This window comes from Panthera tigris, chromosome B1, assembly GCF_018350195.1.
Source record: "Panthera tigris isolate Pti1 chromosome B1, P.tigris_Pti1_mat1.1, whole genome shotgun sequence".
NCBI lineage: Eukaryota > Metazoa > Chordata > Mammalia > Carnivora > Felidae > Panthera > Panthera tigris.
This window is the reverse complement of record NC_056663.1, coordinates 78,769,137-78,796,892: the sequence shown is the minus strand read 5'-3', so window position 1 is coordinate 78,796,892 and position 27,756 is coordinate 78,769,137. Positions and strand designations below refer to the sequence as shown.

At 40.8% G+C, this 27,756-nt stretch overlaps 1 protein-coding gene across 1 annotated transcript in view; it reads right to left on the bottom strand.

Annotated features, from left to right (window-relative positions):
* NR3C2 (nuclear receptor subfamily 3 group C member 2) overlaps window positions 1-27,756 on the bottom strand; it is a 345,322-nt gene that overhangs the window by 38,870 nt on the left and 278,696 nt on the right. The window contains exon 7 of the mRNA XM_007091751.3: window positions 4,229-4,359. Coding sequence (XP_007091813.1) covers window positions 4,229-4,359 — 131 coding nt within the window. The remainder of the gene's footprint in view (window positions 1-4,228; window positions 4,360-27,756) is intronic.

The following is a 27,756-nucleotide window of genomic DNA, read 5'->3' as shown; positions in this document are numbered from 1 at the left end:
AGATAGTTTGTTTTCTTTAAAAATAAAGCCTTGTTTTAAAAGTATAAAAAATATGAAGGATGGTAATAACCAGGATGTTAATAGTCAAACTTTAGATCTACTTTCTACCAAACTTTTAATGTTAACTTAAAACTTTCTGAAAGAAACTGAATGTCTGCAAATACTTTGCAAACAGTGCCCACCCACAGATTATCATTTATTTTTTTAAGTTATAAAATGTTATGGAGTAAACCTTTTGCTTTTCAGTATAAATATTTATGGATAACATCCTATACATTAAAAAACTACCTAAAATTAGAATGGAGTGAATAAATTTCACTACTATTTGGTATATCCACTAAAATCCACCAAGACCTTCATATGGATAGTCCTGTATCGGAAATTCTCAAGATTATAAACAACTTATGTCAAATATTACTTATATATTATCTGTAACTGAAATATATTGTACCAATTTCCCAGCCAGATTTTTTAGAAGTTGAAGCAAACCCACAAATAAGGAGAACTTAAGCAAAACCTCAAATTTTGGAGGTCGGCCCAGATTTTCTGAATTTACTTATTAAATACAGCAGGGCTGCTGGAAATCATCCAAAATCTATGGGCTGGAGAAGAGCAAAGAGACAATTGGGATAGAGGGTCGTCTGCTTTCCTCCATAAGCATTAAGAACACAAGATTCTCTCAATGTCATTGGTAAAGACATTCTTGATACACTGGACATTAGGTGTACAATTTAACATCCTAAATAAGAAGAACAATTTTCACACATTCTGTCATACATTAGCAAAATAAGCTTACTAAAGCCTGCAGCTCTATGATTCATACAATTCTTTACTTATGTTTTCTTGCCTTTTTATTTTGCTTTTCCAGCATCTACAAAACCCAGAATTGAAAGTATTGAGCTAGTTGGAAGCTAATAAATTAATTCGGGTAGCTTCAAAATGGTATCAGAATTGATTAAAGGCTGACTGATTAAATGGTATAAAAGGATAAGACACCAATTAAGATTGAGTAGTCAGGATTTGTAAAGAATTGGTATCATGAGCATTTTTTAGAAAAAAATACTTTATTTAAATTCTATCACCCATTTGATCTATCTATATATTTATGTCTATATCTATACCTACATCTATATCAATCTAAAACATTTTTCAAGCCAGTAATGGTTAATGACCTTGCTTGGAAAGGGGAATAAAATCATGGTCACCGAACTTATAGATTCCAGTTATATTCCAAAAGGATAAATCAGGAACATCAGAAATCTCGAGGAAGGACAGAGCGGGGAGAAAGAGCCTGGTTCTACTGACCCTGCAGAGGAGGGTTGCAAACACAACCCTACAGGAGACTGCCTGAGTGTAATTAGTGAGGAATGGTAAGGCCTGCGGCAAACAGGAGAGAGCATGCCCTGCCCTGGGCGATCAAATTCAATGAAAATAAAACAAGACAAAAGGCCAAAAGCAACCTAAATTCCTGTGCAGGCCAAACAAAACACAGCTGTGAAGTGCTGGTCCCACCTCCCTACCAGGCTGCTGTTTTGCCCCCTTCCTGGGAGCCTGAGTCTGGCCCACTAACCAATCCACTCTTCCTGCCATGCTCCTATGCCACCAGCCTGCCTTTGCACTCTTTGCGCCCTGCTCTGGGGGCCAGCACGAACAACACTGGATGTGAAGTCCAAATCCATGGGTTTGAGTTCTAATTCGCAGAGGATACTGAACACAAACACTTGTGTGCCTCCTTTTTGTTAACTTTAGAATGGGGCTATCAATCTCAGAGGGTTGTGTGAAGCATTAAACTAGATAATATATGAACACTTCAAAAACTGCAAGGTGCTAACCATAGGGAAGCAGACGCTTATCCACAGTCGCTGTGGCAATCCCCTCTTCCTGCTCGTCACTACTTGATTCAGGCTAACTCCTCCTCAGATCCAGTCCCTCTTTGCTGAAAATAACATCTCTTCTTACCCCTTCTGTCCTTGGCTAGTGATGCCACTTCCTCCCAATGTCTCTACTCAAAACTGCCCCTTCTCCCATGTCCCTGATTCATGGACCAAGGTGGCGGGGAGTGGTGCTGGGCAGGCACTGGATTCTCTTTTCTGCCTCCAGGTGGTCACTCAACAATCTCTCATCCCTTGAAGTCCGTGTCATTCGCCCTGGCATCCAGAACATTTCTGTTTCCCCAGCGGCCACAGCACTTGCCTTAGACATTTCTTCTCCATACTGTCTCCTGCCATCGCTCTCATCTGGCTCTCATCTGATGTAAACTTGACTCAAGTTCTATCCCCTCAGTTTGAAAATGTCTGTGTTGTTGCCCAAGGAAGAAGTACTCAACATCTTTGCCAAGGCTAATCCTGTCCTGTGTTGTCTCTCTGGCACCTTATGTCATCAACCTCTCTTCTCTCATACTTGGTTCCAGAAGCCTAGAAAAACTTCCCATCAATCTGCAAGTCCCTGACCATCTGGCAGCTGCTCGATGTCTAATGGTCAACTCTAGTAGGCTTCTCTCTGAGCTCTCAAGTTTTCTCTTGGGGAAGCTTTGCTCTTAGTCAAGCCCCTTTTGGAAACCAGTACGTGGATCCCAGTTTCTCTGCTTCTCTGACAGTCCCATCTCTGTCTTTTTGGTCCTGCCATCTTCCTTTCATGTAAGTCAACTGGATCATTCCTCTTCTTTCTCTGCCCTGGCAACCCCACTCCCCATTTTACTTTAGATGACAATTTTCTATGAGGATAATTCCACATTCATATCTCAATCCCCAAATCTGTCTTCTGAGTTCCAGTCCCCAATTCTCCTTATCTTTTGGCCTATTAGGATACATCTGAAAATTAACCCATTTGAAACAGAACTCAGTTTATAAAACTCCAGCAAATCTTCTCTGAGTCCCAACATAAACATGTTCCTCTTAATGGTATGACTGCCATCTTAGTCATTTCTCCATGCTCAAAACCTGTGTCACTTCTGATCCATATCCTTTTTATTTCCTCTTCTAGTCAGCTGCCAGTTCTGCAGTGTTTCTTGAATCCATTTGCTCCTGTCCATCATACCATCATCATTTAGGTCATTATTTCAACAGCTCACAGCAGGTCTCTGTGCTTCTAAGCTGGCTAAATTCTCTTTGCTTCTCAGCCTCCCCTTAACTTTGCCCTTTAATCTAATCTAGCGCCAGATACATCTTCATAAAAACACAGAACACAGCTTAAGTCACGTCATCCCACTGCTCAAAGCCTGTGGTGTTGCACTCCTCCGCCCACCCAATAAGGTCAGGTGTCTTCTACAGGCATTGAATATTCTGGTACAACCTACACCCCAACCTTATTCCCCACTCCTCTCCAACCAAATATAGCCTGATACCCCTTGAAAAATTAATTAAATTAATACAGAAGATAGAAATTTAGAACTTAATTGGCAAAACAACTTTTCCAAAACCAAGTTCTATTGCCTGGGTATGCTTTCCCACATTTCCACAATCCCTCACATCATCCCCTCATGGGAATGCCATCTCAGACCTCATATCCAATTCATTATCCTTGCCAAGTTCTCCAAGATTCAGCTTCATCGTGACTCGCTCCTTGGTCCCCAGAACAAAACATGCTTCTCCCTTTTTTGAGCCATCACGACATTCTTTTATCTTCTGTAATGATTGGAGTATCCCTTTCTGCAGTGTATTAAAATTATCTTTGAATCTATCTTATAGTAAAACTCTCTGAGGGCAGAAACTGCACCTCATTCACTCCTGTAGTTCCTGATCTGCCTAATCCTCCCATGCATATATAACAGACACTTAATATTTATTTAGTAGTTAGGTGGATGAAGGAATATGCTCCTTCTTTACCCAAGGCTTCATACTCTCCATGTAACTTAGTTCATTCACTAAAGACCAAAGCCCCTCTCCCATCTCCTCAGAAAAATTTTTTTTTTAATTTTTTTTTTAACGTTTATTTATTTTTGAGACAGAGAGAGACAGAGCATGAATGGGGGAGGGTCAGAGAGAGAGAGACACAGAATCTGAAACAGGATCCAGGCTCTGAGCTGTCAGCACAGAGCCCGACGTGGGGCTCGAACTCACAGACCGTGAGATCATGACCTGAGCTGAAGTCAGACGCTTAACCGACCGAACCACCCAGGCGCCCCAGAAAATTTTTTATACCTACTACTTGACACTGTAAACAGGCTCATCTCCTAAAGGTAAGATTATTGAATAATGTAGAAAAAGGGCCCAAGTGGACATCAGCTTACTTGTGCTTAGCAGCAGCAACACTTTCATTATGGTGTATTCTTCAAAGGTAAGCTGCAGTCGAACAAACTGAAGGCTGATTTGGTGCATCCCCTGGCACAATTCGTACATGGCGGACTGATGCATCTTCTCTCTGCAAAGGAAATGAAGAAAATGTCTGAGAATACAAGGTTCATGATCAAACCCAGACTGGTGGCCCAAGGCAGCTTAATAAGAGATCTGACTCAGAGTTTTCCTTTGGAAAGGCTTCAACATGGAGCAGATACGTATTTGAAAGACAAGTTAGATTTCACACTGATTGGCAAACTGCTTCTAGGCCAACACTGCCATCCCATTTACTAGTACCCTGCAACCATGTATCAGAAGCACTGAAACCGAACTTTTTCGAAGGGTCGCATTATATAATTTTATGTCAAGAGTAAGGATGACTGTGTTGTGTTATATAGCAGAGAGGCCATTGTGATGTGGGGTAAAGCCCACAAACTTCTGTTCCTTTTCAGATACCAAGTGCTTATTAGCATTTTGATAAACTGTATTAGATGCTGTGAATACAGGACAGTGATGATCAGTCCTGTCTCCACATGGTCCATCCTCGTGGAGGTCATGAAACACGACGGTTAACTGTTTCCAGCAGTACATTCCAAAAGGAAACTGGACAAAATTTTTAAATGTGAGAACCTTGAATAGAATCTTTCTGATAAAGGCAAAAAGCAAGATGGGGGTTTGGGGCAATATATGCACATTTTCATGGAAACAACCAATCTTCTCCCTCCACCAAATCCAAATGTTTCCCTAAACATCTATATTATGTAACAACAGAAGTCACCATTGTCCCTTTCCATGAGAAGTAAGCAAAGCATCAGTTCATTTTTAAGATTTTTCTTTCTCAAAGTCATAAATCTTTTGGGAGGGCCTGGGTAACTATTGCTTTATGATGACCAGAACTTAATAACTGAAAAAGAGACTATTAGTGAAAAATGGGAACAGACTTGACAAAGGCCAAAGAAACAGAAAAAAAGGTCAATGATGGCTGATAGATTTCCAAGGGTGACTGATGGCAGGTAGGGGTCTGTGGGACAGCAACATTGCGATACAGCTCCCAGGATGCATTCCTGGGTTCCCCTCACTGGCAGAAACCCTTTGATCCCAACTCTGAAAGCCACCTGCACAGAACCCAAAATGGAACACAGAACATTTTCTCTCCATTATTATTATATGTCTTTTGTCTCCCAGAAGCTGGAAGGTATTCTTAATTAAATAGATGTTTTATTTTATTATTATTATTTTTTTAACGTTTATTTATTTTTGAGACAGAGAGAGACAGAGCATGAACAGGGGAGGGGCAGAGAGAGGGAGACACAGAATCTGAAACAGGCTCCAGGCTCTGAGCTGTCAGCACAGAGCCCGACGCAGGGCTCGAACTCATGGGCCGTGAGATCATGACCTGAGACGAAGTCGGATGCCCAACCGACCAAGCCACCCAGGCGCCCCTAAATAGATGTTTTAAACACACACACACACTACACACAAATAGCAGGAGCCTAGGTATCCACTATCCAGAACTAACAATGTAAATAAATGCTAATTTTTTTGGTCATATTTACTTCAGATCTTTAAAAATTAAACATGGCGGAGTTACAGCCTGCTCTGTCTTCCTTCTGGTTCCCATTCATCTTCCTTCAAGAAGGGCACTCGCGCACGTTGGGGGATCTACTGTTTCCTCTCAGATGTGCATATTTTACTACCACATGTATGTATCTGTAAAAACAGCATACAGTACCTGATTTGTTTTATGTAAATTTGAGATTAGATACACACATTCTTCTGCAACTTATTTTCATTCAATGTTGTAATTCTGAGATGCATCTATTTTAACACAGGTAACTGTAATTTAATTCATTGACACTGATGCAAGTTTTGTTTGTTTGAATATATTACAATTTACTTATCCATCCCACTGCCAATGGCCACTTGGGTTGTTTCCTCTTTATCACTATCATGGATGATGCCCAAGGTATACCTTGTGCATTAATCTAGGATACACAATGACAGAATTGCTGAGTCACAGATCAGCACACATCTGCTGCCTCCATTCCAACCAGTAAGAGATAAGAATTTCCTTTTATTCCACATCCCTGGCAATACTTTTCATTATCTAATTTAAAATTTGTTGCCAACTGATGGGGGTTGAAAGGACAGTCCCATTGGTGCTTTTACTTGCATTCCCATTAACACCAGTCCGCTGAACATTTTTCAAATGCTTTTTGACCATTTGGGTTTCTTGTTTGGTGATGTGTCTCTCCATATCTTTATCCATGTTACTGTTAATCTTTTTCCCCTTCTATCACTAAGCAACACTACCTTTATTCTTAGTATTTTTTTTTGCCTTAAATTTTTTTTCTTTTTTTTTTTTTAACTTTTTTTTTTTTATTTATTTTTGGGACAGAGAGAGACAGAGCATGAACGGGGGAGGGGCAGAGAGAGAGGGAGACACAGAATCAGAAACAGGCTCCAGGCTCCGAGCCATCAGCCCAGAGCCCGACGCGGGGCTCGAACTCACGGACCGCGAGATCGTGACCTGGCTGAAGTCGGACGCTTAACCGACTGCGCCACCCAGGCGCCCCTTAAATTTTTTTTCTGATATTAATTTTGTTTCTTCCTTTCTCCTTTCCTGTCTCTTATTTTCTTCTGCTCTCTCTTTAGAATTTCCCTGGTAGAACCTAATTATGTTTCACAGGTCTCTTACCAAGAGCAAAAAAAAAAAAAAAAAAAAAAAAAAAAAAGGATTTAAAAAATCTGAGAGTCTGTGTATTTTAACAACTTAGTTTAATCTGTTTTCCTTTATCAAGGTTACTGATGTTTTATGATTTTTTTTCTATTACTCTAACTTTCCTCTTTTCCCTCTTTCTTGCCACTTTCCTTCCTTTCACTGAATTGATCCGGCTTAAAAAAAAAAAAAAAATCCCCCTTTGCAGGGTGCCTGGGTGGTTAAGTTGGTTAAGGGGTTATTCAGATTTCACCTCAGGTCATGATTTCACAGCTCGTGGGTTCAAGCGCTGGACGGGACAGGCTCTGTGCTGACAGCTCAGAGTGTGGGGCCTGCTTCGGATTCTGTGTCTCCCTCTCTCTCTGCCCTCCCCCCCACAACCTTGTGCTCTCTATCAAAAATAAACATTAAAAAAAAAATCCCCCTGTGCTCCAGAAATGGATTCAGAAGGTACACATTTTATTTTTACTCTTTAATTATGTTGTGAATTTGTATACTTAAAAATTGAAAGTTAATCCATAGCTTTTCCATGAGAAACACACAAACAAGTAGAATACCTTTGGTCTACTGCTTCTAGTCCTCCATGTTACTGCTCTTTAGAATTTACATTACACCGTTTTTCACATCTCCCCTGAAATCAGCCCATCTCTCTTCAAACCCACATGACCGTCTGTCTCATTTTGATGTGTTTCTTTGGTCCCCATTGTTCCCTGTACTTCACTCCATCCTTCTGGGTTCGATTTCTTACATATTAAAGAATATTTTCTCATAATTCTTTCAACAGCGGTCAATCACTGAAAGTTCAAATCTTTCAGTCTTGATTTGTCTGAAAATGCCTTTATTTTATCTTCATTCTTTAAAAAGTTAGAAGGGCACCTGGGTGGCTCAGTCAGTTAAGCATCCGACTTCAGCTCAGGTCATGATCTTCCGGTTTGTGAGTTTGAGCCCCTTGCGGGGCTCTGTGCTGACAGCTCAGACCCTGGAGCCTGCTTCGGATTGTGTCTCCCTCTCTCTCTGCCCCTCCTCTGCTCATGCTCTGTGTCTGTCTCTCAATAATAAATAAATGTTAAAAAAAATTAAAAAGTTAGAGATTTTCCAGCTTGATACTTTCCCTCAATACTCTGAAGATAGTATCCCACTGTAGCTGGGCCTTAATAGCAGCTGCTTTGGGGAGATTTCTTGTTAGGCTAGTTGTCATTCTAATGCAGGTAGCCTCCATTTTCTCTCTGGTAACTTACCAAAAACTCCATTTATTTGATGCCTGCAGTTTCATTATGAAGGACCTAAGTCCTGCTCAGAACTCAATATCCTTATTTGATTTGAAGATGTAGGTATTTCTTCAATTCCGAAATGTCCTTCTACGTTGTTTCTTCAAGTATCACCCTATCCCTTTCCTGTTACTTTTTCTCTTTGGACTGCTATTCGTAGGGCCTTGGATCTTCTCATTATGTCTTCCATATCAACCTCCCTCTCATATTTCTATCTTTTTATCTCTCTGGACTGTAACTAGGTGATTTTCTCAGATTCACTTTCTAACTATACATATTTTTTGTGTGTCTGATATGTTTAATGTCTACAGTGTTTTAATGACAACATTTTTCATGTGTAGATGCCTAGAAATAACTACTTAGTTCTTCCTCAAACGTCTGTTATTTTCCATAAGGTACTTCTTACTTTGTGGTTATTATATATTCTTTCCCTAAATTACATCTTTACTTACTACATCCCTGAATACTTTTAACATGTGTGTTTCCTAGTTGCCTTCAGATTTTTTGGTGGTGGTGTTCAATTTACTGGGATGCTAATATGCGTGTCTGAGCACTGTTCTGGCCTGGGTGAATCCTCGGGGCATTGCCTTGTGGAAGGGACTCTGAGGGAAGTTTCAGCATTTATAACTGTTGGGGGTATAAACATTTCACTTGTTTTGGACAAGCTTTTATGCTAATGTCTTAGCTTACATGCTCTTTGCAAGACTTGCGTAGTTTAAATTTAGACTCCACATTTGATGTGATACAGGCTTGTGTTTCTTATGTCTTTCAGCTTCTCTGCCATGTCCCTGGGCTTGCTGGCTGGTGTGTTGAGTTTTACTGTCCTTATTAGTAGACAGTGAAATCTTTGCAGAGCTGTGGCTTTATACAAGAGCCTCCACTTTAGGCCCCAGCCTTGCCAGAGTCTATGTTCTTGTCTCCTGTTCGTGTCCTAATATCCACCCCCCCTGTCGAAAGCATTCATCTACATCCACTAGTCTGTGCGCCAGCTATAGCTTTGGGTCCAAGTTAAACCACTCTGGCTGTGAATTCCCTCTTCTTGCACCTGTTTGTTCCCCCTTTTAAGCTTGCTATATATCTAAGACTTTCTTTTTTACTTAAAAAAATTTTTTTGAATGTTTATTCATTTTTGAAAGACAGAGAGAGACAGAGCACAAGCAGGGGTGGGACGGAGAGAGAGGTTGGCCGGGGGGGGGGGGGGACACAGAATCCAAAGCAGGCTCCAGGCTCCGAGCTGTCAGCACGGAGCCCGACGCGGGGCTCGAACTCACGAACCGCGAGATCATGACCTGAGCTGAAGTGAGATGTTCAACTGACTGAGCTACCCAGGCGCCCCTCTAAGACTTTCTTTTTTAAATGCAGAATTTCTATGTGCTTAGAGGAAAAAAGAAGGCTCAATTCAGTTCCCCCATTATGACGATTATGATTCTTAAAGGCAGGATCCATGTCTGGCTAACCTTTCTGAATATTAAACAGAATATGAGAGCCAAGTGTCATGTGTCAATCTTTGCTCAATGTATGTTCTATGAATGAATGAGAGAGAGAAGGAAAGAAAAAAGTGAAGACAACCAAATGAAGATTTGCATATGATGATGCTATTAGAGCAAGATGATACTGAAAACTTACACAAAGGAAGATCAAATGTCTAGTAAGATAGATATGGCATTTGTGAAGTTCTTCAAAACTTTCTAAAAAAGAAAGAGGAGAGATTTAGGTTGTACAATGGGGTGGAGTGGATTACAAATCAGGATATCCATGGAATACAGCACAACATGCATTTGACACTATACAAGTTAAAAAGCAGACTCTATGCATTTGATTCCTCAGGCCACCTTGTGTTGGAGACAGCACAGCCATCCTTGGCTTCACCTCAGGAGGGTCAGGAGACGTGCAGCCCATGAGCCCTTCTGGGTGCTGGCTTTGTGAGTCTGCGATGGTTCTGTTTCTGAGACCCAGACTTACTGCATGTCAAACTGGGATACTAAGAACAATTTCAACCTTGCAGAAATGTAGGAATCAATTATATGGGAATTCTTTTTTAACCTTTTAAAAATTTTTATTAATTTTTGAGAGAGAAAGAGAGAGAGAGAGAGCATGAGTGGGAAGGGCAGAGAGAGGGAGGGAGACATAGAACCTGAAGCAGGCCCCTGAGCCTGAGCCGAGGTCAGACATTGAACCGACTGAGCCACCCTGGTGCCCCTGGAAATTCTTAAATTATAAAGTACTGTACAACTTTTATATTCTTTTGTTTTTTTGGTATAAGAGAATAAAATGCTTTCTGAGAGACCCAAGATCATTTTGCCTAAAACAAACCAAGCAATAATCAAATTTTTAAAATGAATTTATAGGAAAATAATATTGTATTATCATGATTATTTCTACATGTAGGTTGATAATGCAGAAAAACCAGAGAGAGTGCCGATTTTCAGGAAGGAAGGTGAAAGGAACGTGCCTGGAGAAGAACATGAGGACTAAACACCTCCGTGTTCAAGTGCTTCTGTTCTCAGATGTGTTGACAAAACATCCATGCACAGATTTAAGGTTAAAGAGAGACCTCAGATTCTACCAGAAGACAGATTAGAAGATCAATGTGTGCACACCTAAAGAAAGCATTTATTTTTATTTTTTTGCCCTTTCAGTCTGAACAGCATCTCCTTAACTCCTTCTTGAGGTATTATTATTACCTGAATAACCTCTGTGGTCTTCGTAGCTATCATGCATGGGCTGCCTACTGTACACCAAGGCTAAACTTATTCTTGCCAATTCTCACGATGCCCTGTGAAGAATGATCTCATGCTCATGATAAGGAAATGCAGGTACACGATGCAGCCCGGAGCCAACCCCAGGTTTTCCATCTCAAACTCAGGCCGTTTATCTCTCTCCGCACTTGCCAGTGGCCCAACAGTTTTTAGCTGTTTTCTCCAGAGCATCTCTTCACAACTATGAAGAGATATTTGGTACCTCATATGTTTTGTTATTACATACGCTCATTTGTTTACCCTTTGCCCTCCATTATGTGGGAAGATTTTGTGTTTACAAATGCCGCTGCTGTTTCCACTGCATGAAATTGAGTTCTCCAAATGAAGAGTACCAGGTACTCAATATAGCTTGAAATCTCAAGAAAATAGGCCATCTTGAAAACACATTTTACAGCACATCATTTTTGCACAATTAGATTAAATGCACAGAAATGTACATCCACAGAAGCTGAAACAAGGACAATCTTTTTGGCATGATACTGGTATTAATTTTACAATATTACTTCACAGAAATACTCTTTGCTACGTGCTTTTATTCATTTTATAATCTTACCTCATTTTCAGTAATGTAAAAATACATGAGCAACTTTGGGGAAAAGACAAAATTTGTATAATGCTCCTAAAACATAAAAGTAAATGCAAAAGTCACCCTTGAACACTGAACCAATATAAAGCCAGTAAGAGATTACTGATGTCGGCAACATCCTTGTACTAAAGTGAATGTCAGGACTGAATAACTGACAGCCTTCTCCACAGTGGGCACATGTCATCCGTTTATAAACATCTCATTTGCAGAACAGAATGAACTCTATTTTTGGATAAATAAATACAATAACCAAAATGGGCATAGAGACCCTGTTCCGATTCCAAAGACCTTGGGATAAAATCGACAAGAATAATAGTTCTAAAATATTTTTAAAAAAACACTTCAAAAAGATAAAAGAAATATTTCAATAGTTTTGCAAACTTGTAATTTTCTCAAACTAAGAAACCAATTTTATTCAGAGCTATAACTTCATCTGGTTCTCTCTTAGAACGTCCATAAAATCATATGGTCATTTGGAAATAGTTTTAAAATATTAAAATAATCTAATGTCTCCAAACCTGATTAATAACTTGGAACAAAAGTGAATAATTCAAGAGTTAGAAAATATTTTTTTCCTGGCTTTTTGAGAGAAGTTGAGGTTGAAAATGGAATTCACTTTCATGATAACAGTGGGAATTAGAAAAAGTCCCATTATAATCAGAGTATTAAAGACATTCACAATTTAAATGATTCATATGCCAGTTGCCTGCTTTTAATTTAGTAAATAATCGGAACAACTTTTGTGTCTATAGGACCCATGCCTTCTTGCCATTATTATGTTAACAGTATTGCCTTATTTTACATTATGAGGATAGTCCTTTGAACCTATTGGCCACTGGCCATTAAGGAACACTCTTGTTTTGGTATTCAAGTATCGGTTTACCAAGACACTACTAAAAAAGTATATGAAAAGCTTAGTCATTCAGTTATCTGGAGGTCTAGCTGGAGGCAGTTGATTTGGGAAATTACTGACCCAAACTAAATGCAATCCTGGAATCATATTTATCTTCTGTTCTGTTACAGGTAAATATTTGATAAGCGCAAGCTACAAAACATTCCAAACTATGGGCATCTGCAGAATTCAGGAGCTCTAAGTATTAGCCCGAATGTCTCCTGTGACTTCTCATGCTGTGGCTATCTACAGACAGAACACAAGCTAACTTCTACTTAAAGAATCTTTGCAGAAATTTAAAGCAAGGTCTCAAAGAGACATTTGTACACCCGTGTTCACAGCAGCATTATTCATAATACCCAAAATGTGGAAGCAGTCCAAGTGTCCCTAGACAGATGAATGGATAAACAGAATGTGCTATTTCCATATAATGGAATATTATTCAGCCTTAAAAAGGAAGGATATTCTGACAGATGCTACAACATGAATGAACCTCGATGATATTCTGTTAGGTAAATAAGCCAGTCACAGAAAGTCAAATACTATGTGATTCCACTGATATAAGGTATGTGGAGCAGTCAAACTCATAGGAACAGAACGTAGAACGGCTATTCCCAGGGGCTGGAGGAAGGAAGGAACGAGGACTTATTTACCTAATGTGTGAATATACTTAACATTAGTGAACTATAGAGTTAAAAAGGGTTATGGTGGTAAATTTTATGAGTATTTTTATCACAATTGAAAATATTTCTATTAGAAACAAAAAGGCTTCTCTGCAGCCCATGATCCTATCTGCTGTACTTTGATTGAGATTAAGAAACTAGGATGTGCATTTAATTAAGTAGCTTCTCTTAGGGTTCGGGCTTTTCATTCATTCTTCTTCTTTTATAATACATAAAATAATCTCTTTTCTTCTCGGTTTCTGCTACTTGCCTTTCACCTTTTTGTGTCTTGATGGATTTTTAGTCTTACTGTATGTACTTTTACTGCAGGCTGTGCTAAATGTTTTTTAAAAGCAGTAAGGGTAAAAATTCTTTAATAAACCATAATTTCAGAAAGTCAGTCAGAAACACTTCCTCAAAGGTCTGTCTGTTGTAGTTCTGGTACCCTGAGGGAGAAGGGAAAATACAACTACCTTTATCACTCTTTTCTCTTTCCAAGAATTTACATTTAATAAACATAATCCCTTCACATTGGCTGGTTTTATAAATGCCAAAGCATAAAAGGTCCCCAGCTCTTTCAACTACAGGAGTCTATGAAAGGTACAGTGACATTTTTTAACTTACAATTCTTTAGCAATATTGCACTAAAGTGTACCCTGGTCACCTAAATACCTTTCAGGGGTGTCAAACATCACTTTATTTAGTAAGGAGCTACAAAAATGAACTTTTCACGTTAGCCCGTGGATTAAGCAACAGGCAACTCTCATCACTTCGAAGGCACGTGTTCTCCTGGATAATCATCTGTGGTTGATTTTTGTATGTGTGTAGATCCCAAATTACGCCAGTGCTAAATAAATATCTGGTAGCCACTGAGAACAGGTAAGTCCAATGGATTTCACACACTGTGAGTTGCTCGTAAAATATAGATACCAACAACACCCAGCAAGGCTCATTCGGGGCCAGGCTCCCTGGAGCCTCAAGACGTCACAAGCAAGTTTGCTAACATTGCTCTTACTTCTGTAAGTTGCCCCTAGGAATGTGTGTGTGTATTACATTGTAATACTGTCAGTCTTACACAGAGAGTGAAATAATTTCAGTGGTGTGGTGCACGCACAATCACAGCCGATCTGAAAGACCAGACCTTACATCTGATGCTGCAAACCACATTATTATGTCCAAATAAATGTAACATCATGTTAAGTGGTCAGTGTTAACAGATGGTCCCTGTCTTAGGCTTGTTATTTCCCTAAAAAATAACATGCAGAAACAGGTTCCCCCCCAACCTTAATTAAAATAAAAATGAACTCAATTTGAAGATCCAAATTATTCCAGTGTATGATATACATTTTTTTTCATAGTCTTACCAGATTTTTCCTTAACCGATGAACAAGATGTATCCATAAAAGGACCATTAGGCTAGCTGCAGTTCTGATGTCTGTTATAGTATTTACGTTACTTATTTACAGCCAGGGCAGAACTCAGTCACTTTGGTCTAGGAATTGCTGGAGAATGTTGCTTTTCTGGACTAGTGAGCCAGAGAGTGGTATCCCAGTGGTCTTTATGACATTCATCAATTCTCTATTAATTGTACATGGCCAACTCTAGTAAGAGTTAAAAGCTAACTCAGTGTTTTGTTTGTCACCTTAAGTGACGTTCCAGAAGGGATGTGTTTTTCTAGAAGTACCCTTGAACCTAAGCATCACAAATGGCCACTGACTTTAGTAGATGTTACACAGATCAAATCATATTTGACAATCTAAAAACTGAGAAAGGGCTTGCCTACATGACCATAATTTGCTACTGATAGTCCTAGAAATCATGAAAAAAATTCTTTTCACCATATATTTTAGGTACAGTTTTTTGTAAAACACTCTTTTGTACCTTAGGTTTTAAAATACTTACATAGCACAATTTCTTTTGGTACAAGGACACATATTTGTGATACAGGAAAGAAAACAGGAAGCTATAACCCACTGTGAAAATTTCCTCTTACCTGCTATATTAAGGTTAAAATACCCAATAGCATGCTTAGAGCCTCATGAGCACTTAATAAAATGCAAACCATGTTAAGATTTAACACCTCAATTGCTCAACACATAGAAAGGATACAAAAAACCAATATTCTCTGGTAAAGGATTTTTTAAAAAATTATCAAAGTCTCACTTTTGTAGGATGTAGACTTTAACACTAAATTTCTGCAGATTTAATGATATGCAGACCACAGATGTTCCAACAGAAGACAGAAAACCTTCAGTGAGCTATTACTGCCTCAAACCGGGACACTTTAGGTATAGACTTAAAGACACGGCTTAATTTCAATAAACGACCACAGTTTCCTCACTTGTGAAAAGGAGCCGTAAAAAGGCTAGATTCCTCCTTGATAACCACTGAATTTCAAGAATGTCAACAAAGTTCATTGCTGAATTCAGGAGTGTGGCTAGACTATTGTGTGGGTAAAGGGTGACAGCAAAGCACTTTTCCTAGTACAATAAAAGATTTGTATTAAGTCGCAACTTATGGAGTCATGGTCTTCTTGAAGCCAAAGTCACATTATTCTAGCCACAGACCTGGCCCAGGTTATAAGGAAGGACATTTACTCCGATAAAGCCCAGGTGTTCAGTTAGGCTTCCAAGGTAACAGCAGAGTGTGGCTCACACAGAGGTGCCCGCCAGTGCGCGCGTGGTGAGAGTGGGGCTGCAGAAGGCAGAAAGCAACTGTGCTCGCATGACAGGACCGCGGACTCCTCCTTCTACCTGCAAAGTCTTACTGTGCAAGAAGAAAACAGCCGAACCCCCAGAGACTATTATCACAGACACTACTCAATTCATTAATCAAACTGGGTCCTAGAAAATGTTTTCGGGTGCCATAGTTTTGGAAGAAAGGTTTTTTTGTTTTAGAGTTTGAATCATTCTAAAAGCTGGTAAGTCATCTGCCTAAATACTAATAAAAAAAGATGATGTTCAACTCAATTAATTTATTAGACATTAGCCACGTGTCCTTTCTTATTATTCTGAACATCTGTCACAAAGCAGATTTTGTTCAGGACATTATGAACAACTGCATCATTCATGACTGGGTGAAGTGAGTATAACACTACCAGGCCACTATGCCCATAGTGACATCTGTTTCCTCTGTAAAACAGCAACACTGAAACCATACTACACATGTGCAAGAAGTGACATGAACACAACGCTTATTCAAAGCACAGCCTAAATATTTCTCATCTTCTTTACCCACTTGCAGAAAACTGCTAGTCAAGATAGCTGAGTACAGCTGATGTTCCTAACCTTCCCTTATACTCTGAAATTCTATGAACTTCCGAACATTCTCTAATCAGAACAAAATGGCCATGCAGTCTTTAATGACAAATGATTTTGGGGGGAGTTTTTGGGTTCATCTACCAGAGCGTGGAGGGTAGAGGCCGATGGTTCAAAAGCAGGCAGGACCCCATTCCCAGCCAGACACTGGGCCTCACAACCTGGTAAGAGACTGTGATTCGAACCCCTCCCTCACTACTGCTCAGCACAAAGGGCTGGGGGTGGGGCCGGGCAGCCAGTTGACAGCAGTGTTTTTCTGCAACAAGTACAAAGGATAGTGGTCAGGAAGGATATAAAATATAATAAAAATCAGAAAAGCCAAGTCACTTCTTCGAGTAGCTTCTGGAACAATTTCAATGATTTTAAGACTAAGACTAAGACTAAGACTAAGACCAGGATAGGTGGAACGTGAGTGAAAAAGCTTCCCATTTTGGGTTACCACTCCAAAGAAGAGAGCAAGAGAGGTCATATTGAAGTGAAACAGCAACTTTGTTCTTTCTGTTTTTCTTCCCCCTGCAAAGGTGTATGAAAACCTGAACACATCTCGTTTCAGAACTTGAAAATTGCTCAGAAGGTAGATCTTAAAAATTCTCATCACAAGATGGGGTGCCTGGATGGCTGGCTCAGTCGGTTAAGTGTCTGACTTCAGCTCAGGTCATGATCTCAGGGTTTGTGGGTTCAAGCTCTACATCATGCTCTGTGCTGACAGCTCAGGGCCTGGAGCCTGCTTCACATTCTGTGTCTCCCTCTCTCTCTCTGCCCCACCCCCACTCATGCTATCTCTCTCAAAAATAAATAAAACATTAAAGAAAATTAAAAAAAAATTCTCATCACAAGAAAAAAACCTGCATTAACTATGGTGACAGATGTTAACTAGACTTACTGTGGTGATTGTTTGCAATACGTGCAAATATCAAATCATGTTGTACATGAAACTAATACAATGTTACATGTCTATTATGTCTCAACTGAAAAACTAAGCTGACATCGGGATGTAATATTTTTATTTGATAGATGAGACGCAGTGAAGGGCTGGAGAGCCACAGGGGGACGAAGACAGAGGAGAAAAAGAGGAAGAGAAAAATTGGAAGAAGCAACGGTCACGCAGAAGTGGAGGGACGAGACAAGACACACAAAAACAAAAAGCTGCGGAGGGAAGGAGATTGGGGAAATCAGAACTAACGAGATGAAAAGGAGAGTGGGAAAGAGCCCCCTCCATTCTTTTTTTTTTTTATAAAAAAATTTTTTTTTTAACATTTATTTATTTTTGGGACAGAGAGAGACAGAGCATAAACAGGGGAGGGGCAGAGAGAGAGGGAGACACAGAATCGGAAGCAGGCTCCAGGCTCTGAGCCATCAGCCCAGAGCCCGACGCGGGGCTTGAACTCACGAACCGTGAGATCGCGACCTGAGCTGAAGTCAGACGCTTAACCGACTGAGCCACCCAGGCACCCCAAGAGCCCCCTCCATTCTGAAGTGTGAGTCCACAGCTCTTCCTGACCTATGAGCAGTTGGAGAACTTCAGCTGTGAACTTCAGAGACTCACCCCCTTTCCTGCTCAGCTACAGTTCCTCACCTGTGGACCGTAAAGCGTTGTCTTCACTGTGCCCATCCAAATTCTCACCCTCCTTTGGAGGCCGACTCAGGTTTTAAAATTATACAGTCCCACTAGGCAGCCTTCTTTGATCACTTCAGCCCAGGAGAATCACCTTCACTTTAAACTCCTGGAGCACCCAGGAACACCCCTCTTAAATAAAACTCGTCACTTGTCATGTGGTCTTCGTCCTGTTGGGCCACTACACATATGTCTAGGTCTTAATTCACAAACCACACCATAAAATATTCCAGAGAATGGAAACTCTGTCCTTACAACAGCCATGGTGGTGCTTTGCATATTGTAGGTATTCTCCATATTTATTAATGACTCATGAAATCCAAGTCTTTGTTAATCATTTTTTTTTAGCTAAACAATTAAGAGATTTAAATTTCACTTTAGGGGAAGTGGTTAGGATATTCACTTATATTGTCCTTCCTTTTTTAAATTTATTTTACAAATTGTATTTATTTATTTTGAGAGAGAGAGCGAGAGAAGGAGACGGGGGGGGGGGGGGGGGCAGTGAGCACAAGGTGGGGAGGGGCAGAGAGAGAGGGAGAGAGAGAATCCCAAGCAAGGCCCTATGCTAACAAGGTGGGGCTTGAACTCACAAACTCTGAGATCATGACCTGAGCTGAAACCAAGAGCTGGATACTTAATTGACTGAGCCACCCAGGTGCCCCTGTTTTAATTTCTAATACGGGTAAATACCAATAGCTATAACTTATATAAACAAAAGCTCTAAAAGCACCAGCTCATCATCCTTCAAATTTCCCCTCTAAACCACTTGACTATTAACTGCCTTTGTACCATACATAGTATGCATGTAAATGGAGATACTACAGACTGAATGTGTGTCCCCCCCACTCCCCAAATTCCTATGTTGAAGTCCTAAACCTTACCAAGGTGATGACAGTACGAGGTGAGCCTTTGGGGAGTAAACAGGTTTAGATGAGCACAGTCCCCAAGATGTGGTGGGAGGAGAGGACGAGGAGGACGAGGAGGACGAGGAGGAGGACGAGGGGGAGGACGAGGGGGAGGACGAGGGGGAGGACGAGGGGGAGGACGAGGGGGAGGACGAGGGGGAGGACGAGGGGGAGGAAGGGGAGAAGAAGAAAAAAGCAGCAGCAGAAGCAGCAACAGAGACCCCAGAGCTTTTTCTTTGCACCACATGAGGAGACAGTAAGAAGGCACCATCTGTGGGGCGCCTGGGTGGCTCGGTCAGTTAAGCGTCCAACTTCGGCTCAGGTCATGATCTCACAGTCCGTGAGTACAAGCCCCGCGTCGGGCTCTGTGCTGACAGCTCAGAGCCTGCAGCCTGTTTCAGATTCTGTATCTCCCTCTCTCTCTGCCCCTCCCCTGTTCATGCTCTGTCTCTCTCTGTCTCAAAAATAAATAAACGTTAAAAAAAAAATTAGAAGGCACCATCTGCAAGCCAGGAAGAAGGCCTTCATAGAACATGACCATACAGGTACCCTGATCTCAGACTTTCAGCTTCCAGAACTGTGAGAAATGAATGCCTGCTGTTTAAGCCACCCAACCTGTGGCATTTTTGTTACAGCAGCCCAAGGTGACTGAGACAGAGTGACATTATACCTGTAGCAAAAAGGAAATTAGGAGTTTATCTACTAATAATTCCTCTGATTCTATTGAGACAGTGGTCATTTCAAGGTGGGGGAAGCACAGATGATGGGCCTTTAAACGATGGTCGCCACATCTGTAAATGTGGACCCTGTCTGGGGCAGTACGCCTACTACAGAAACACAGATGAGCTTTACTAAGAAGGCTGAAGGTCACCAACTATGGCCGTCTCTTTTTTCTTTTCCTTCCCTACTAGTTTTTTCAGAAAAGTATCAATCCCAGAACCACCCCTCAAAAATTAACCTCTTCAGAGCCCTCCAAGTACACAACTCTATTAATTTGCTTAGGGTTCATAGGTGGAAGTGAGGGATTAAAACCAAATCATCTGTCATGTACGGTACGATAAAAATGGATAATTATGTGGCTCGGTTTTGGTTCTAGAACTGTTTAGAGATGCAAGTTCAGTGAATACTTTGTATATCAAGACACATTCAAGTGTTCTCTTCCTACAACCTAGAGGAGCATGATCAAAGACACCATCTGTGTCTGAGGATGACACAGACGTCCTCTGTCACAGGATGACCTGTGTCAAGGGAGGAAGCCTAGTGCTCTCCTTTGTTTTGTAACTGACTAAGCCATTCCTCACCACCTGCCCCAATCCTGCAATAATAATCACTGCATTGAAATTAAATTTTTTAAAAAATAAATTCACTCTAGTGGTTTTATTTTCTATTGAAAGGAGGAATATTTTTAGCTGGAGAGACCAAAGTCCTTGGGCATGTTGATTGAAATAAAAAGCAACATGCTAGCATTAGCCACACTAACTAAGCCTTTTACAGATAACATGTCATATTAAACTGTTTCTGACTTTTATTCAAAATAAAAAAACCGCTCCCTCTAGTTATTCAGATTAAAGCTTAGACATGTTTCTTGCATCATTATTACTCTGTGCAGTCTCTGTATGATTCCGTATGGCTTAAACAGTGCATTCTCTTTGCAGTTTCTTTTGTTTTAATTTCATACTAAACTGGAAATTTCCCAGTTTCATTAACTATCAGGAAATTTCTCAGGTACGCTACAAGAAGCAACATGTAAGAAATATTAATATAGAACAATGTTCCTGAAGTAAAATTTGAAAGAACCCTACAAAAATGAATCCTTTTCATGAAGTTCACACGCCAAGCCCTAAGAGCACTGCAGAGTAAACCTGTATCAGGGATCTTGCATCTGATGCTTGTGCTAGAAAGAGTACTTATTAACAAACCAAAAATAGCCACCAAGTGCCAATTATGTAAAAAGCATTTTGCTAGACATTAAGGAAAATTTTTTCAAGTATACTTTCTGTGCTCTAGAAATTTACAGTGTATCTGGAGTGAAAATGTATATAAAACACAAAAAGCAGCAAACAACTGATACAGAAGAAAGTAATATAGATAAAAGGTTTTTAGGGTGCCTGGGTGGCTCAGTTGGCCCAAGACCAACTTTGGCTCAGGTCATGATCTTGTGGTTCACGAGTCTGAGCCCTGTATGGGGCTCTCTACTGTCAGCACAGAGCCCGCTTTGGATCCTCTGTCCTCTTCTCTTTCTCTGCCCTTCCCCTGCTTGTGCACACATGCTCTCTCTCAAAAAAATGAACATTAAAAAAAAAAAAAGAAAAAGAAAAGAAAAAAAAGGTTTTGGGGGAAAAAGTCCCTTCTGATTTTGAAGGGAAAAGAAGTCATTAGAGAGGAGGCATCCTTTGGGTTGGGCTTGAGGGAGAGAAACGGAAAATGTTAGCAAAAGCACGGCAGTGGAAAGATAGGACTAAGAGAAGAGAAAGGTTAATTTGGTTCACACAGCATTTATGCAAAGAAGCAGCAGGAAATAATGCTGAAAATAGCATTTTAAAATTAATTAGTTTATCAAGCACTTACTAATGCCAGACAGTATTCTAGGTGCTGGGTATGCAAAGATAAACCAAACAGGCCTTCCCTCCCTGAGTCTATATCATGCAGGCAGGAGACCTACTACAAAGAAAATAAATGTGTGATATAATCGGGGAGGGACTGACTACAGGAGTCTCCCTAGATCTGGTGGTCGGACTTCTGAATAAGGAATATTTGAGCTAAGACAAGAAGGTGAGAAAGGACCATCCTCCTGCACAGAGCAAATAGCATGTATAAAGGGGGCCTGAGTCAAGAGTGGACTTAGATCCTTCAAAGCACCACCAGGAGGTCAATGTGGCTAATCAAGGGTGCTAGTACATCCTCTGAGAGAATCCAAACTGCACCTTATTGTTTTAAATACCACTTTTTCGTGGTTGTTTACAAGGATGATGGTATGTCACCTGAGCCATGGGGACACAGCAGGTGGGACTTCTTCATGCTGCCTCCATGTTTTCCACCACCCCACCCACCTACCATTAGAGTGTGAATTCCATTTGTTCCCTGTTGTTCCAGTGCCCAGAACAGTGCTTGGTGTATTGAAGTCACTCAGAAAATATTTGCTAAATGGACTGAATAAATATCACGTATCTCCTTCACCCAAGAGCAGTCCAAAATGAAAGGCAGGGTTTGGGGAAAAAGAAGACGTGTCGAGGAGTGAGTTAGAAAGTCTACCTATGGTGCCAGTCCTTATAGGACTCTTCAGTGTTCTCACCCTTCTCAGGTGAGGGTGGTCCCCGGCCCCTACGTGTTCACCTTGGGAACTTTCTTTGATGAGCAGGAACTCAGCAGAAGCATCCATAGTGGTTACCCATTTATTTAAGAACTTCTCTCCTCTAAACTCCTTTGCTGGAAATGTCTGCAAGTAACTCTTTGCTCCAACTTTACTTCCTATCACTGTGGTAGGTTGATTATGGGGAGGAAAAACTGTTTTTAAAAGAATCAAAAAAAAAAAAAAAAAGAAGGGAAGAAATACCCCTTGTTTTGAGTTCTGTACCTACCTTTCCTCTGCTCCCATATAGGACTAGATGATTATCTCTCATTTGTAGCTTATAAGATCTCCTCAGGTTTCACTGTACCTTCCCCTAGACTTCCCTCTGACTAGTCACCTTCAGGTGGGACAGTGTCTTCCACACCTGAACTTTACGCAAAAGAAAGGTAATTCCATTCTGTCATGTTTCTGTACCTTGTAGACAAGGATTCACCATTTGCTGACTTGTGACATTGTTTTTCTCTATTTAGGAGTGTCAGACTCCTGAGTGAAGAGGGCCAGGTGCAAACAGCAGGGAGTGGTGGGAACCATGGGGGGAAGGGCAGTGCAAGCACCATGGAAAGGGGGAGCTTCAACTCCTGTCCAACACACAAAATGGCCACACCATTCTGCTGCAGACTCTGGCCCTCAAACTGGCAGGACAGGGCCTGGTTTCCACAGGGTCCGAGGGAAAGATAAGGCACACTTTTTCTTCTTTCAAAGTTTATTTCCTCATACTGACCAAATGGAGATTTCCAAATAGAGAAAATCTCAGAAGGCTGCTGGTTTTTCAGACAGGAGGTAGGCATGCCTGTGTGTGTGTGTGTGTGTGTGTGTGTGTGTGTGTGTGTGTGTGTGTAAGACAGGCACAGAAAGAGAAGGAGATGGAGAGGGAGGAAGGAAGGAGGGGGGAGCAGAAGGAGGAGGAGGGAAGGGAGAGGGAGTGTAAGAAAAAGGGAAAGGGTGGAGGTCAGATACTGGAAACTACACAGAACAGTGCCCCAGTGAGCATAGGGGAAGTAAGAAATCCTGTCTGAAAGCAGCAGAAGGGGAACAGAAGAGGGAAGAGCCACTGGGGAGAGAGGAGGAAAAGCAAATGCAGCCAGTAAAGGAGAAGCTTATCCAGGCTCACCCCACTTCCCTGGCTCCTCTCACCAGAACTCCTGTCCCTCATCCATCACTGGCTCTCAGCTGGAGCAAGGGTCCAGGCACAGAATCCACCTCGAGTGGCTCAGGAATACTGACCATGATGCCTTGGGAGGTGTGGGTGGGGCATGCCATGTTCTAACTCCATCTGTGCCTGCCTTCATGAAGACACCCTAACAATAATGACAACGGCCTTGGAACACACGGCCGGGGTATGAGCCAGGCCTATTAGAGCTTTAGGACCTTAGGTGCAGAGGGTCCTTGAGAGCACTGGGGAGGGCCCCTCACTAAGGACAACGGGACTATGGCAGCAAAGTGGCCCCCCTGGGGATACAGCAGGGACAGGCAGCACTCCATGAAACAATGACTGATAACTGAGTTTGTACTTCCCTCCTGGTACTGCCATCACACAGCCGGGGTGCGGGAGTGGCGGGGGTTCATCTTCCATCACTAAGGAACTGAGGCTAATGCATCTGTCTGGCATACTCAGGGCCCTCGCTCGGAGGGGTCCAGAAAGTGGTACCCAGACTTAAATTCTTGCTCCTAGCAACAGTCTCTGAACCAAAAATACATACATACATACGTACATACATACATATATATGTACATAAATGGTTCAGAACCACAGTCAAAGATCATTCAAAAAACATTTCTTGTTGGGCTACCACTTGAGGGTATGCAAGCATCCTTTTATTTTTTTTAATTTTTTTTTTAATGTTTTTATTTATTTTTGAGACAGAGAGAGACAGAGCATAAACAGGGGAGGGGCAGAGAGAGAGGGAGACACAGAATCGGAAGCAGGCTCCAGGCTCTGAGCCATCAGCCCAGAGCCCGACGCGGGGCTCGAACTCACAGACCGTGAGATCGTGACCTGAGCTGAAGTCGGACGCTTAACCGACTGAGCCACCCAGGCGCCCCTTTTTATAGTTTTTTTTTTTAAATTTTTTTTTTTAACGTTTTTATTTATTTTTGAGACAGAGAGAGACAGAGCATAAACGGGGGAGGGGCAGAGAGAGAGGGAGGCAAGCATCCTTTTAAATATACTTTTTATTCTAAAATACTGGCCACGACTTAAAACATAGTGGTAACACTAAATCTGCCTTTCAGAAATTAAAAAAAAAAAAAATTGGAAGAAATTTCATTACAGGCTTAAATGGGAGTTTTAATATGTGTACTGAATTGATAAGAAATTTGAATACTTGCAGCTATCTGTAGCAATATATGATGAGCTGTTTCAAGGTACAATTGAATAATTAATCATTTAATACATATTTGAAAAGTTTTGCATTTATAATAAGAAAAGTTCTATGCTAATTTAAAGTATTAACTCCTATCTTCACCCCAATGTTTAATAAAAAAATATTGGAAAGAATGTTTTCCTTAATTATTCCTTGCTCCCCACCTTTCTTCCAACTCCAATAAAGCCAGTACACAGCTGAAGATAAGATCTCTGGTAACTTTCAGATCTGTTTCACAGGTGAAGGCAAACACAAAGGATCAACCTTAAAATTTTGTTCACCATTTTAAACGTAGCAAAGCCTCTGTTCATGAAAACTGCACCCCCTATCATACTTCTTTATCATAAATGTCATCCTCATAATTAGCAATGATAATTTAGAAAGTGTCTTCCAGACTGATTAATAGATTGTTTGGTTCATTTGTTCAATAATTCATTTATTCGGCAAATATTTATAGAGTTCCTCCTTTGCCTTGGACACTAGGCCTATGCCAGGTGCTGGAAATTAAAAACCAATTAAGACAAAGTTTGTGATTTCATTGAGGAGGTACCAGTGAAACAAAGTGGGGATACAGACACCTGAAAAAGAGCTGCCAGTGCAGGTGAGAGGTAGCCTAAAACAGTGAGTGGGAGAGCAAGGCGGGATCACATCACAGCATTCTAGCCTCAGCTGAATGGCGTATATTACTCCCTTACACAAAATGCCAGTTCCTTACTTCACTTGCTGGAAGGGTATGGCAGTACAGGAACTGGCTGAGGGAAGTATAGGGACACGTTCAGCAGACATGAATGTGCAAAGTGTTGGCAGGTGACCAGTGACACGTGCTTCCAATTTTGTGGTTCACTTCTCCAGTTCACTCAGATCACATGGCATCTAACGTTAGTAGCCATACTGTCTCTCTTGAAGCCCTCAGTCTTCTTGGGATCTGTGATGTGTAGCACTTCCCTGTCTTGCTTCCTTTAACCACTGCCTCTAAAATGAATTCAAAATTTGTATCTTCAGCTGGCTCCTCTCTTTAGGCTTCAGATGTCTATAATAACTGCTTATTTGATATCTCTTCTTGAATAATTGGAAGGCAATTCAATCTTATGTTCAAAACTGGCCTCACACAACACTCCCTACCTCTTTCCCTCCAAAGTCTGGTCCTTCACCTTTGCTCCCGTATCCCAGGGAATGACACCAAAACCTACCTGGCACTGAAGGTGAAGGCCTGGAGGTCATCCCCGACACCCACTACTTCCTCCCTTCCATTCTCTACCTGAATGTGACCACCAGTGATTCCTGTTGATTCTGCCTTTCACATCCTTGCATTTCCCTCTATGTCCCATAATCACACTGTTCTGAATTGAGTTCCTTCCTGCCACTGGCTTTGCACATGCTGGTCCCTCAGTCTAGGTCAGCTTCCCTCCTCCTGGACTCCCTGCACCTGGTTCACACTACTTTAATCAATCCCAGGGAAGGCTTTCCTGACTAGATCAATACCTCCCATTAACTGCCCTTAAAGTACTTTCCCTTTCAATACTTGGAATTGGAATTTGAGGATTCTCAGGTCAATTATCTGTCTACCTGATTAGACTGTCTGTTCCACGAGACGAGGACTATATACATGTATTTTCCCTATTTGAGAAACACCACTCAGAACATGGGCGGCAGTTAGTAAGTATTCCCTGAATGAATGCAGGATGAAGCAGGAGTGTGCATTCAGACTTTAGTTGCAGGCCATTCTTTCTAACCTAGTAGTCTCCTGAAAAAACACAGGTTCTGTGACAGAGTCACTCACCAAGCTCTTTTTGTTGGCGTGATCTCATCAAAAGGCTGTATGTCATTTCCGAATGTTTTCTGAGAGGCACTTCTCCCCCTTCTCAACTTTGAAAAACACAGGCCTCCCCTGCTCTGTAGTTGAGAGAAAACTAGAGAACTCTAGGTTGGGGCTGAGGTCAAAGTTTGGAGAACAGGGACAAAATTTTCAGTCTAATAATTATATAATAATATGTAACTGTTTATAACATTGGAAAGCAATATTTGTGTTTCCATTTTGTCTTGATTTTTTTTTTTTAGAACAAATAAATGCACACAAAGCATATATGGCCTTTTCTATTTTGGGTTTCTTATTTATTTCCCAAATGCTTTAATTACATTAATTTAGATTTAAAATATAAGCTGCCTTCCCCTAAATCTCATTTGTTAAAAAGGATTCTTACAATTCTGTACTTTTTTCAGAATCTGTACACTTGGACATGTGTGTACTATTACAAATTAACAGAATACACCATACGCATAGGCAATAAAAGAAAACAAAGATAAATTGCACTTCATTAAAATTAAAAACTCTAATTTTAAAGGGGTACTATGAAGAGTGAAAAGACAACCCACAGAATGGGAAAAATATACAAATTGTATCTCTGAGAAGAGTTTAATATCCAGAAAACATAAAGGCTTCTACAACTCAAGAATACAAAGACAAACAACCCAATTAAAAATGACCAAGAGGACTTGAATAGACATTTCTCCAAAGAAGATCTACAAATGGCCAATAAGCTTATGAACCGAGGCCCAACATCATTAGTCATTAGGGAAATGCAAAGCAAAACCACAATGAGATACAACTTCACAACTACTAAGAAATAAGTCAGACAGAGAAAGACAAATGCCGTATGATATCACTTATATGTGTAATCTAAAAAAGGCTCACTTGTAAAAACAGAGAGTACAATAGTGGTTACGGGGGCGGTGAGGGGGAGGGAACAGGAGAGATGCCGTTTTAAGGGTATAAACCCGCAACTAGTAGATAACTAAGTTCTGCAGGTTTAATGTACAGTATAGTGAATGTATAAAATATTATATTATAATCCTCAACCTTGCAAATGGACTAGATCTTAATTACCCCTACCAAAAGAAAGAAAAGAATTATGTGCCTTGATAGAGGTACTAAGACGGCTACAAGGGCAATCATATTACAATATATAAATGTATCAAATCAACAGGTACACCTTACCTTTACTCAATGTTATATGTCAATATATTTCAAAAAAAATCCCACCCCAAAA